Source organism: Lepus europaeus, chromosome 7 (assembly GCF_033115175.1).
Source record: "Lepus europaeus isolate LE1 chromosome 7, mLepTim1.pri, whole genome shotgun sequence".
NCBI lineage: Eukaryota > Metazoa > Chordata > Mammalia > Lagomorpha > Leporidae > Lepus > Lepus europaeus.
The window spans coordinates 83,543,625-83,556,647 of NC_084833.1; the positions used below are offsets into that span (position 1 = coordinate 83,543,625).

The 13,023-nt window shown below is 47.7% G+C and overlaps 1 protein-coding gene across 1 annotated transcript in view; it reads right to left on the minus strand.

The window, feature by feature from the left end:
- Positions 1-10,073: 10,073 nt before the first annotated feature.
- Positions 10,074-13,023, minus strand: part of CWC15 (CWC15 spliceosome associated protein homolog) — a 31,316-nt gene continuing 28,366 nt past the window's right edge. Inside the window, exon 7 of the mRNA XM_062196895.1 lies at positions 10,074-10,407. Coding sequence (XP_062052879.1) covers positions 10,377-10,407 — 31 coding nt within the window. The 3' untranslated portion in view covers positions 10,074-10,376. The remainder of the gene's footprint in view (positions 10,408-13,023) is intronic.

The window sequence follows — 13,023 nt, forward strand, 5'->3', positions numbered from 1 at the left end:
CAAGCAGGTGGAATTTCCTGCAAGGCCAGCAGCAAACCTGCAGCTAATGAGGTCTGACATTCTAGGACCAGTGAATGGGGCCAGTGCCATTGTGATTCTCTCCAGCAGTGAGTTTGGACACCAACTGGATGCTGCACCTTCACATGCTGGGATCTGGGCCTCCCAGATGGTCCTGGTAGGAAGGAAAGAAAACCACAGGCCTGGCATTCACATGAAGGGCACACCTTGCTCAGGCCACAGTTCTAAAAGGGGATGTCCAACAGACCTGCCACTCTGAGCCCAGGTAACCGACTGACCTCCATTTGCCCCCTCCCCTTCCCTTCCTGATTGACAAGGATTTCTCAAACCTCTGTTATGCATCCATGAACACTTAATAAGAATTCATAATCTAGATATGGAGAGAAATCCATAACAATTTAATACAGTGCAGAAATACCTACAACACAAGGCTGGAGTTGTGGCACAGGAGTTATGCCACCTCCAGTGATGCTAGCACCCCATATGGGTGCTGGTTCTAGTCCTGGCTGCTCTGCTTCCAATCCAGCTTCCTGCTAATATGCCTGGGAAGACATCAGAGGATGGCCCAAGTGATTGGGCCCCTGTCTACCACGTGGGAGATCCAGATGGAGATCCAGATGGAGTTCCTGGCTCCTGGCTTCAGACTGTCCTAGCCCTGGCCATTGCAGCCATTTGGGGAGTGAACCAGCGATGGAAGGTCCCATTCTCTCATTGTTTCTCCCTCTCTTTCTGTCACGCTGCATTTCAAATAAAATTTTTTTAAAAAGGAAATAGATGCAATAGAACAAAGGGAAGAGGCAACTAACAGCCAACAAAGGGAAGAGGCAGGCTTCCAGGGGGAGGTGCCTCTGACATGAGGGAAAGGCATTTCAGAAAGAGCAGAGTTGGAGGGGTTTCACCATGGTCGGTCACTCTAGTGCATGTACACCAACATGGCTCCTTGAGAGTGACCGAACTCTTGGAGGACTATGAACTGTAACAATTTTCTAAAAACCATCCATTATAAAATGTTTCCAAAGTGTTCCTCCTAACAGAAGGCTGTGAAGGGGAATCCTCTGGGTACTTTGTCTGCTTAGCAGCTTCTGCCTCCTGGAGACCTGATTCACTGTGGACTCTGGCCCCCACTCACCCCTCTGGTCTTGGCTTCTCCTGTTAGGCTGGCCTGGTCCTTTCTCCTGGTCCTGCTCACATCGGACTTGACTTCCGGTACTGACAAGGTTGCTGTGGGCACACAGGCGGTGGCCCTGCTTCCCAGGCTGCCCCACTGTTTCCTCAGCCCTGTCCGATCCATTATGGACAGCTCCAGTGGCCTTGCCCTGGCACAGGGCTCAAAACACGACCTCACAGCTTTGTCCCTGCACTTTGCACAATCACAACAGCCACGAAGCCAAGTGACTCGGGGGCCACCACAGGGCGTGAGTGAGCGGAGTGTGGGTGCCCCAGCCCCTCCACCAGAGCTGCTGTGCTTTTCCATTGCTATCTATGGCCTCATGTAAACTCTCATTCAAAAAATCCCCATTCCATACAGCTGTCAATAGGAAATGTAAAAACGAACAGAAAAGGAAGCTCCTCAGTCTGCCATGGTGTTCGAAGGCTCGGAGTAATGTCCCGTACTCCAGCGAGGAGAGCAGCCACTTCTGAGCTGGGGGTTGCTCATCTTTCCCCCATCCTCATACCTCTTTCCTTTCCACTCTGCTGCCCACGCTGCCAGGTCCTTAGTATTCTAAGCTCTTTTATTTTAGGAATATTGAACAGCCTCAGGGCCTCACTACAGTGGTTAAAGTTGAAGATTTTCCACTCACCATCTCTATGTAACTGTTTAATACCTGTTGACATGTGCTTGCCATCGGCAGTACTCACATTTGACCAAGGAACAGGGTGTGAGTTAAAATGTAGATTGCTGGGGCAGGCGTTGTGGTGTAGCAGGTAAAGCCAGCATCCCATATGGGCAAATTGGCTCATGTCTTGGCTGCTCGACTTCTGATCCAGCTTCCTGCTAATGGCCTGGGAAAAGCGGTAGAAGATGGTCCAAGTGTCTGGGTCCTTGCTACCCATGGGGCGACCCGGATGAAGCTCCTGGCTTCAGCCTGACTTAGTGCTGGCCAATCTGGAGAGTGAGCCAGTGGATGGAAGATTCTCTCTCTCTCTCTCTCTCTCTCTCTCTCTCTCTCCTCTCCCTCTCTCTGTAACTCTGAAAATAAATAAATAAATATATATTTAATCACATGTGTTCAGTATGTCACTTGTTCCACAAAATCTTTATGTCTGCTGCTTTCAGAGCTGGATGGGCAGCACTGCTGATACAAAAGTGCAAAGTTGTGCTTTGTACAGTAGAACAAACACCACACAGCACAGCAGAGGAGGCCACGGAGGCAGAGGAGGTGGTGTTAACAGTGATGGCAGGAGATGGTGCTGATGAGGGCGGTGGTGACGGAAATGTGTCTGTGTTGGTGGTGGTACTGGTGACGGTGGTGGAGGTTCTGGTTCCGAGGGAGGTGATGGTGGAGGTGGAGCGGATGGTGATGGTAACAATCACTTTCTCTGCCTATCTGTCAATTTGGGGATAAGTACTTTCTATACTTCCGCTTATCTACTCCCCCACACTAACAGGAGACAGGTGTTCCCATGCCTGTTTTATGAGAACCTGACCTGTCCGCAGCTTGTTATTAAGTGACATGAGATCTGAACCCCGTTCTAACCTCAGCGTTCCAGCCCTTAACCATCCTGACTCTGCCACACCAGTCTGTGCTGCGCCAGCTGTTTGATATGGGAAGAGGAAGTGAAATTTTATCTGAGGGAAGGTTGTGGTGAGGTCAAATCTCCTAGGGGATGTTCTGCTGAGCCACGGCTCTGGTGGACAAGCTGGGGGAAGGCACTCGAACAAGCAAGCAGCCTTTGAGAGTTTAAACCTTAGGTCTATGAGGGAGTTAGAAATGATTACTTTGAGTGAGTGAAAGGTTAAAGAATGTCAACACAGATTGGCCACCCTGGACAGCCTTGTGTATGGAGATGACTGGGAGTCAGCTTTGGTGTACAGTGAGTGAAGTCCCTGGGAAAGCTGACGGTGGCCCAAGGTCACCTGTGCTCACCTCAGGATGATGTCTAAGTACTGGAAGGGCGGGAACTCAGTCAAAGGAGAGTTGGTATGGACTCTAGGGAAAGAAATTAGTAATTTGGAAAGACCTCAGAGAAAAAGGTGCTTCTAAGCAGTCTATTTCACAGATGGGAGATGGCTGTCACAGGTGTCAGGTAATTAGTGAAACAAATCCTTGCAATGTCATGGTTTAAAGCAACCATTTATTATGGTCACAGAGTCTATGGGTCTGGAATTGGGACTGGGCACCACAGGAACAGCTTGTTTCCTCTTCATGCTCTCTGGGAGGAAGACTCAAAAGCTGAGGGCTTAAAATAATTTGAAGGTTCGTTCTTGCACCTATTTGGTGATTGAGGCCATGTGACAGCCTCAGTTCTCGCCACTTGTGTGTCTCCTTGTGATCTATGCATGGGCTGGTTTGGGCTTTCTCACAGCCTGGGGATGAGGTCCAGGAAGACATCGTGGTGGGGTGGTGGAGGAAGGCTGGAGGCGGGAAGAGAACCAGCAGGAAACCACTTTGCTTTGTATTATCTGACCTCAGAAGTTACGCAGCATCGCTTCAACCACATCCGTATGTCCAAGTAGCTACAGAGGCCTTCCAAGCTTCCAAACTCACTTGATGTAAATGTCAAGATTCCAGAAAAATATGTGAGACTGGAAATACTGCCATGGCTATTTTTGGAAAACACAATCTGTCCCAACCATCAAGAGAGTTTTAGAGTGGACCCGACACTGAAGTTAATCTATAAACACATTAGACCTCACCTAACTAGGCCTAGCTGTGGGATTATAAACTGGTCTCCCACACACTACATCCAGGCTGCTGGGTACATTTTGTGTAGCCTTCAGGAAAGCCAAGACTTTGGACTGTCTTGAAGAATCGGAAGTTCTAGCAAAACTGACCTGAAATTTCTGCATGTCAGCAACTGGCCGGAGCGGAGTAGGAGCTGCTCTTTGGAACTGAGTACATGCTTTGCCTTTACCACTTGGTGCTTTTCCATACATTCCAGACTCTTAATTACATGACCAGCACCCACAAATGTTGAATTTAGCCCACTGGCCCAGAAGATTTGGTTGTCCTTAGCCACTCATGGTAACCACAGAAGAGATCAGGGGACTGGAGCTATGGCACAGAGGGTTAAGCCACCATCTGCAGTGCCAGCATCCCACGTGGACACCAGTTTGAATCCTGGCTGCTCCACTTCCAATCCAGCTCCCTGTTAATGCACCTGGGAAAGCAGCAGAGGATGGCCCAACTCCTTTAGGCCCCTGTACTCACATGGGAGACCCAGAAGAAACTCCTGGCTTCGGCCTGGCACTGCCCTGGCCATTGCAGCCATTTGGCGAGTGAAAGAGTGGATGGATGATTTGTCTCCCCCCTCTCTCTCTGTAACTCTGACTTTCAGATAAATCTTGAAAAAAAAAAAAAGAGAGATCAGATGTGAAGGTGGGTTTAGAAGGTGTGGCTATAGGTGAAATCATTACATTTCATACCTTTTTTTTTAAACTTTTATTTAGTAAATATAAATTTCCAAAGTATAGCTTATAGATTACAATGGCTTTTCCCCCCCATAACTTCCCTCCCGCCTGCAACCCTCCCAACTCCCGCTCCCTCTCCCATTCCATTTGTATGTATGTATGCTGGACATACATTTCATACATTTAATACACATTTGAGTTGGTTGTATGTCCACTGATGTTTGCTTATCTGATACTTTATATTAAGAACAGTATTTGCTCTTGGTACTGATTGTCTTTGATTTGAACTATGGGCTGAGGAGGTTTTGGGGTCTGGCAAGACAAGTGGGGTTTTATGATGTCAGGTGAGGAGATTCATTTGTTTAACCTAGAATAAGACTTTCCTAATATGGGACCAGGATTTAGGGAGTTAGTAAACTCATGAAATTATATACACATTTTTTACATTTTATGGAGCAAGAGCACATATTTATACAGGTTTCTCAAAGAATCCCTGACCCAATGCAATTAAGAATCATTGTACCATCTGGAGACAGAGATCTAGACAGCAGTAAGATTCCAAGGATATCAGTTGCACGGAGAGGCCAAGGGTGAGACCCAGGAGGTGAGACCCAGGAGGAGAAAGCAGAAGTCAGGGCAGGCAAAGTACTGCAGCCTAGAAGGCCAGCATGGTGGGAATATGAGCCCAAAATTCAGAGCAAACCAGGCTAAAATGTTTCTTGTCAAGGTCAGCCAAGACTTCTGTGCCACTAGACCCAGTGGGTAGGCCTCAGCTCCTGCCTCCTTGACCTAGCAGCCAGCTAGAAGAACGAACATTACTCCTGCTTGAAAGGTTTCTAGAAGTCCAAGTCCTCCTAGAATGTTCTGCCTTGTTGGTGACTCCTTCTTAACCTCCTTTGCTGGGTCCTCCTCTTTTCCCTGACTTTTTTTTTTTTTTAGAAAATGTTTATTTAATAAATATAAATTTTGAAAGTACAACTTTTGGATTATAGCGGTTTTTTCCCCCATAACCACCCTTCTACCCGCAAATCATCCCATCTCCTTCACCCTCTCCCATCCCATTCTTCATTAAGATTTATTTTCAATTATCTTTATATACAGAAGATCAACTTAGTATATACTAAGTAAAGATTTCAACAGTTTGCATCCACACAGACACATAAAGTATAAAGTATAGGGCTCTTCTCTATGAATATTCGCTTCCCTGGTGACGCTATCGGGTCTCATGGATTTAAGTAATTCTATATATGGAAGCTTCCCCGAATTCTCTCACTCTTTCTTGCTCTCTAGATAGATCAGTAATAGATAGATATGGTAACTTTAACCTTTTTTCATAACTTTGTATCTAAATATTTAATGGCCTGCCCTACATCTCGGTCTGGATAGTTTGAAAGGAATCTCAAACTTTCCCAAACTGAACTCTTGTTTCCCTGCTGTCTCCATCTGCGGGATGGGGTTTCCCCATCTCTGTGAAAGGACCTTCAGGCAACACTTCAAGGAAGCTGGTGCCCTCACAGTTCCCCACATGGCACTGCAGGCTTTCCTGTACTTTCCTCCTTTAAGGCCAGGACACTCACAGTCAAGTCAAGGTCATCTGGCCAGCTCAGTGGCTCCCATGGTTACTAAAGGTGGACAGAAAAACCCAACTGCCCCGCCCTTCCACAAAATGGACTCCAAAAAGGCGCGACTGAAATGTGGTCAGTGACGGGTCTATGGTACTGGAAATGTTAACCATGGCTGCCACCAAGAGGAAGCTTAAAAGGAACATAGGGCGTGAGACCTCAGATTGCATCTAGTTTTGGAGAAGCCTAGAGGCAGAGATGGAGGTTGTGAAGGGAAAACGTGAGCACATCAAGGGGAACACAATTCAAAGCCAATTCCGGAGAAGCAGAAGACAGAGACCATTCCCTGAGGAATGGGGTCATGAGCTTCAGGGGGTGCTGGCACCTGCCGTAATTATTCCGCTAAGAGCATCAAGGGAAGAAAGGAAAGGCCCCTGATATGCTTCTCCAAGTGCCCTGGAAAGCAATCTTTCCAAGAGGAACGTTGTTTATAGAAGGCATAAAAGGAACAGACAAGCTCTGATTCTGGTTTTCTTCCCTTGTGCCTTTCTAGCCCTGTTCTCCTCTACAGTCTGCTCTTGTGGAAGAAGTGACTAATTCTGATACATCTTTGATCCTCCAGCGTTCACCACACTGTCTGCTACCTACAGGTGCTGCATAAGTGTTGTGTCAAGGAAAGAATGAAAAGAAATAAATGAAGGCTGACAGCATTTTTTAACAATAGCTGCTGTTTCCAAGTGCTCACTATGTGTTAGGTGTTACGCTACCAACGTTATGTTGGATTCTAAAGCCAGGTATAGTCACCAGCCCACATGAAGTGAAGTCTTCTGTCAGTGTGTCTGTAATGCATACTCAGAATTTTCCAATAGGGCGAAGGGATTGAAAGGGAAAATTTCAAAGGCAAAAGTGTTAATAGGAGACATACCATATTATTAATATTGACTAGGAGCATACTATTGTCAAACTCTGGACTAAGTGCTTCCCATGTAGCATTTAATTTTCACAACAATTCCATGATTGTCTTAATTTTGTGAATGAGGGAGACTGAGCAAAAATTTAGCACTTGCACAAGTTCCTAGAGCAGGCAGGCAGTGGATTCATGCTAGGAACCCCGGCACTCTGGCAGACTGAAAGACAGAGCTACACAGAGAGAGAGATGTCTTCCATCCACTGGTTCACTCCCCAGATGGACACAAGGGCCGGAGCTGTGTTGATCCAAAGCCAGGAGCCAGGAGCTTCTTCTGAGTCTCCCATGTGGGTGCAGGGGCCCAAGGACTTGGGTCATCTTCCATTGCTTTCTCAGGACATAGCAGAGAGCTGGATGGGAAGTGGAGCAGCCGGGACTTGAGCCCAAGTACCCAAGGTACTGCAGGCAGTGGCTGCTGGCCCCAAGTCCCTAATTATAACTGTCTAAGGAGATGGCTAATTCTGTTGTTAGCGTCATATGCATTTCCGGGGCCCCAGGGACTGAATCTTAGCCTTTGGAAGAAAAGCTGTTTATTCCTTCCCTGCCGAAGAGCTCCACCTCTGCACTTCTTAGTGATGGGGCCAAGAGGAGCTCCCAGCCTCCACAGACTCACCCCATCCAGGGAGTAGAACCAACCCTGCTCCTCCAGGGGAACCACCTCTTAATCCAGTGGCCAGGACCTGGTTCCCTGAGGAATGTTCCCATGGGTCCTAGGAAGACCACGCTGTGACTGGGGAATTATGGCCTAGGGCTGTTTTTCATGGTGCTTTACAGTGAGGAACTGGGGCTCCACTCTGAGCAACTGTTCAAAGTGATTCCACAGGCTTCAAACCCACTGGACAAACAGTGCAGTTATTTTGTGATCTATTTATATATCTATAAACAACCTCACAACATGTAGACGAGTGAAAGAACCAGGTATTCTTCATCCCTCCATAAACACAATTTCTCACGGATCTGGCTCTTCTGTTGACTGGAATGGCTGCAGCTTTGGCAGGTCTGAGGTTTAACATCATGTATTGCTTTAGGATAAACATGGGTGCTTTGCATTCTCCTGGAAAGGACAAGGTTAAATTTACTCTTTGAAAATGAAGGGACCAAATCAAGACTCACTCCTGGAAGTGGTGTAAGGGAAGATAAGCACCAAGTGTTTACAGGGTACGGGAAGCAAAGGAAGACAGACGGGAACAACCTTTAGCCAAGTGGTCACCACCAGATACTGGCTATGGACAATACTGTCTTATTACCCCAGTGTTTCATATGGTGCCACTGCCATAGTGCCTTGGGGGTCAACTGGTCACTAAGGAGCACAGACAGCATCCAGGCAGTGCTCTTTCTACAACATTAATTTGAACGCCAAGCTCAGGCACCTTATTGAAGATAGAGTTTGTGTTACTGCATCGAATTTCTGGGCTAACTTAAGTCATCATTAAAACTTTGGCCTAACTTGAGAAAAGCAAATTGAGTTTAACGGGGAACTCAGGTGAGGAAAGCTTTGGGATTCTGGGGCGACTGAGTTATTTCTGCATCTCTCCAAGTGTATGACTCATAATCAGATCAATTTCACTGCCTCTCAGGCCCCATTTCTCTGAACTGAGAGAATTAAAATGGAGAGGTATTTTTCACAGAACGTTATCTCCACATGAACTGTGGTTGCTATTAATCTCCCTTTGTGCTTTAGCAATGGGGAACTGAGAGCTCCTTTTCTATAAGGCCTAGAGCAGCCCACGGATGGAGTTTAAATGATGCCCCGACTTTTTCAGGACACACACTTTTTTCTCTCTTCTAAGCAAGAAGCTCCAGGGAAGGTAATGTGCTTTGAAGAAACAGCAGGTTTCCAAAGGCAGAATGGGTCAACTTTCCTTTTTAAATTTTTTTTAAACAAAATTATTTATGGATCCGGCGCTGTAGCACAGCAGGTTCAGCCACTGCCTGCAGTGCTGGCATCCCACTTCGATGCTGATTCGAGTCCCAGCTGCTCCTCTTCGGACCCAGCTCCCTGCTAATGTGCCTGGGGAGGCAGTGGAAGATGGCCCAACTCTCTGGGCCCCTGCCCCCTGCACGGGAGACCTGGAAGAAGTTCTTGGCTCCTGGCTTTGGCCTGGCCCAGCCCCAGTTGTTGTGGCTATTTGAGGAGTGAACCAGCAGATGGGAAGCTCTCTCTCTCCTTTCCTCTCTGTAACTCTTTCAAGTAAATAAATAAATCCTTAAAAAAAATTAAGAGATAGAGGCGGGTGCCGCGGCTCAATAGGCTAATCCTCTGCCTAGCAGCGCCGGCACACTGGGTTCTAGTCCCGGTCAGGGCGCCGGATTCTGTCCCGGTTGCCCCTCTTCCAGGCCAGCTCTCTGCTGTGGCCCGGGAGTGCAGTGGAGGATGGCCCAAGTGCTTGGGCCCTGCACCCCATGGGAGACCAGGAGAAGCACCTGGCTCCTGGCTTCGGATCAGTGCAGTGCGCTGGCCGCAGCGCGCCGGCCGCGGCAGCCATTGGAGGGTGAACCAACAGCAAAGGAAGACCTTTCTTTCTTTCTCTCTCTCTCTGTCCACTCTGCCTGTCAAAAATTTTAAAAAAAGCTCCTATCCTCTGATTCACTCCCCCAAAAGCAAAGAGCTGAAAACTCAATTTAGGTCTCACGTAAGTGGCCGGGACTCAACCTAGGGTGTATACCAGTGGAAAGCTGGAACTTCGAGCAGCACGGGGACTGGAACCCAGGCAGCCCAAGTAGCACCTTCACCCCTACACCGAACACCCACCTCTTAATGTTTCTGAGTTCACATTTAGGTCTGTTGGAGGGCTGCTGGCTAGGCAGGTATCTACCCTCCTCAAAACATACGGAATGGAATCAATAAGGAAGGTAGTCAGGAAGATATGATTGCAGCAAACAGTAACAATATTGATCACTAACACACTTCTAAAGTACTTTGCATTTTACTGGATTTCCATATCATCCTGAGAGCAAGTTGTCATTTACCCATGTTACAGCTGTTACCTGGGCCCAGTCTCTGTGCTCCATCATCTTGTTGAAAGTCATCCTGTTACAATGTGCTGCAGCTAGCTTGAAGCTCATTACACAGAATTCTGCTTCTCGTTGCTGGAGATTTGTTGGAATGACAGTGAAGACAAAGGTAAACATGATATCTGGGGATCAGAGTGTAAATCAGGCATGGGCCACGGTGCTTCGTTATGCAGGCATGCATTGCTCTTTTACTATGAATCCAGAATACGGAGACGCCACAGTGGACAGAAACTGATGCAAGTTATTTCATTTGTGTCTTGGTCCACTTTGTGCTGTTATAAAAAGAATACCAAAGAGTGGTCACTTACAAAGAATATAAATTGATTTGCCACAGTTCTGAAGACTGGGAAGTCCAAGATCAAGGAATTAGCATCAAGGAGTTGGATGCCTTCTGCTTCCAACACAGCTCTTTGAGAGCCGTACCGTAGGATCCTCACATATTGGAAGATGGAAGGGCAAGAAGAGGCGCAAACTCCCTCCATTCATCCATTTTTTAAAAAGATGTACTTATCTGAGAGGCAGAGTTACTGACAGAGGGAGAGACAGAGAGGTCTTCTAGCCACTGTATCACTCCCCAAATGGCTGCAACAGCTGGAGCTGGGCCAGTCCAAAGCCAGGAGCCAGGAGCTTCTTCTGGGTCTCCCACATGGGTGCAGGGGCCCAAGCACGGGTCATCTTCCACTGCTTTCCCAGGTCATTAGCAGGGAGCTGGATCAGAAGATGAACTGGCGCCCATATGGGATGCAGGCCCTGCAGGGGAAGGCTTAGATTACTGAGCCACAGTGCCGGCCCTCCATTAATCCACTGAATGAGGTCAGAGGTCTTGTGTCTTAATCACCTTCCAGAGGCCACACCTTCGTCTCAACATGAATTCTGAGAGCAGAGGGATAAAAACATTCAAACCATAACAGCTTGTTTGTGTTCTGAATGGTTAAAAGTCAAATACTGAGCACCCTCTACTTTTTGTGGGCTGGGTGGAGACGAAAATAAATAACACAAAGACTCTATGAAAGGCCATGGCCTCATAACCTGGCTGGGAGGGTTAGTCCTGTGAGATTCTAATACACTGAGAAAGAAAGTACTGTGAAGTATGGAAGAGGTGTGACTGATTTCACAAGAGGGAAGAGGGGACCTGGGATCTTTCTTAAGAGGATGAAAGATTTAGGGGCTGGCGCTGTGGCATAGTGGGTGAAGCTGCTGCCTGCAGTGCCGGGCATCCCATATGGGCACCAGTTCAAGTTCCAGCTGCTCCACTTCCAATTCAGCTCTTTGCTGTGGCCTAGGAAAGCAGTAGAAGATGGCCCAAGTACTTGGGCCCCCGCACCAGTGTGGGAGACCTGGAGGAAGCACCTGGTTCCTGGCTTCAGATCAGCACAACTGCAGCTGTTGCAGCCATCTGGGGAGTGAATCAGCAGGTGGAAGACCTCTTTCTCTCTCTGCCTCTGCCTCTCTGTAACTCTGCCTTTCAAATAAATAAACCAATTAAAAAAAAAAAGAGAGAGGATGAAAGATTTAAGCTGGACTACGGAGGAAACAGTACAACTTTTGGAAAGAGCTTGGGTTGGCTCTTTGGTTGGGATGGTATGAGGCAGGGCAAGAAGCCTGGAGAGAGCTGGAATACTTGAGGAAGCACAAGCAGATCAACACAGGGTCCGAGTACAATGGTGGTTATTAGCATCTTGCATCAACAAAGTTTGCACCATTATTTAAGAAGGAGAGAATGCAGCAGTTTAGAATGAGCTACAAGTGGCAACCACCGACCTCCTTAAACAACACCCATAATGGAGCAGAATTTTCAGATCAGAGCCTTGAGGGTTAAAAGGGGTACAGGTTATCTCTCTACGTCCCCAGCATGCAGCACCTGAGCCAGCTAAATCCATCTGGCCTCCATTCTCACCCTGTGCCACCACCAAAGCTTCCCGCCTTACCCTGATGGCTCTGCTCCTGGCGGGGGCTTCCTCCCACTGTGCTGAAGGCTATGTCTAGGTCCAGACTCATCACCCGTCCACACAGCAGCCAACCTCTGAAAGGATAAATACAGGCCTCCTGGCCGACCGCTGAACCTTTCCTTCTCTAGTCTAAACAGGGTTTCCTTCAATGTTCTCCACACCGTAAATCCATCTCCATTCTTACATTTTTTTGTCTCCCTCTGAACGTCTTATTTCTTCTAAAGTGAGGCTTTGCGCTTTGACCTGCTGTCTCTCCTCCTGCTGTCAACACGCACTCCTTTAGGGGTTAACAGCAGTGAAGAAAAAGGCACCAGAGAAGGTGAACGGAGAGGCAGCAGAGAGCCACGGTGACTGATGGTCTACTGTTTACCAGGCACTATGCAAACAGATGAACACGTTATGCGCTGTTCTTACAAAAATGGGGACATTGTCTCTGTTTTGCAGACCAGCAAACTGAGGCTCAGGAAGACGAAATGACCAGGCACCAGTCAAGTAAGTGGTGGAGCTGTGACCTGAACCCACCTCCGACCCCACAGGCAGACAGCTGTGTCTAAGACTAGCGCTGGCTCTCAACCATCTTTGAATCCCCACATTTAGCACCGTTATCTTGTGCATGGCACGTGCTTCGCTTTAAAGCACATTTGAGATTACAGTTGGCCTCTGAAAGCACTACCAGTGTAAGCAGACCACAATCCTGCATTTCCTCTTTCTCTCCGCTTCAAAACCACAAGCTTTTCTACACGGATGATCTTCCACTTTTCCCGGGATGCTGCTCGGCCTTGATGCTCTCAGCCTTCTGACAAGCTATGAAATAATTATGTTCTGACTGCACATGATTTACGAGCCTCTTCCAGCGACCCAGTTCGGGAGACGATGCGAGGATGGATGGAGTCGTGTTCATCGAGGGCTGATGGATGTGTCTGCCAGCCCGCAGTAATT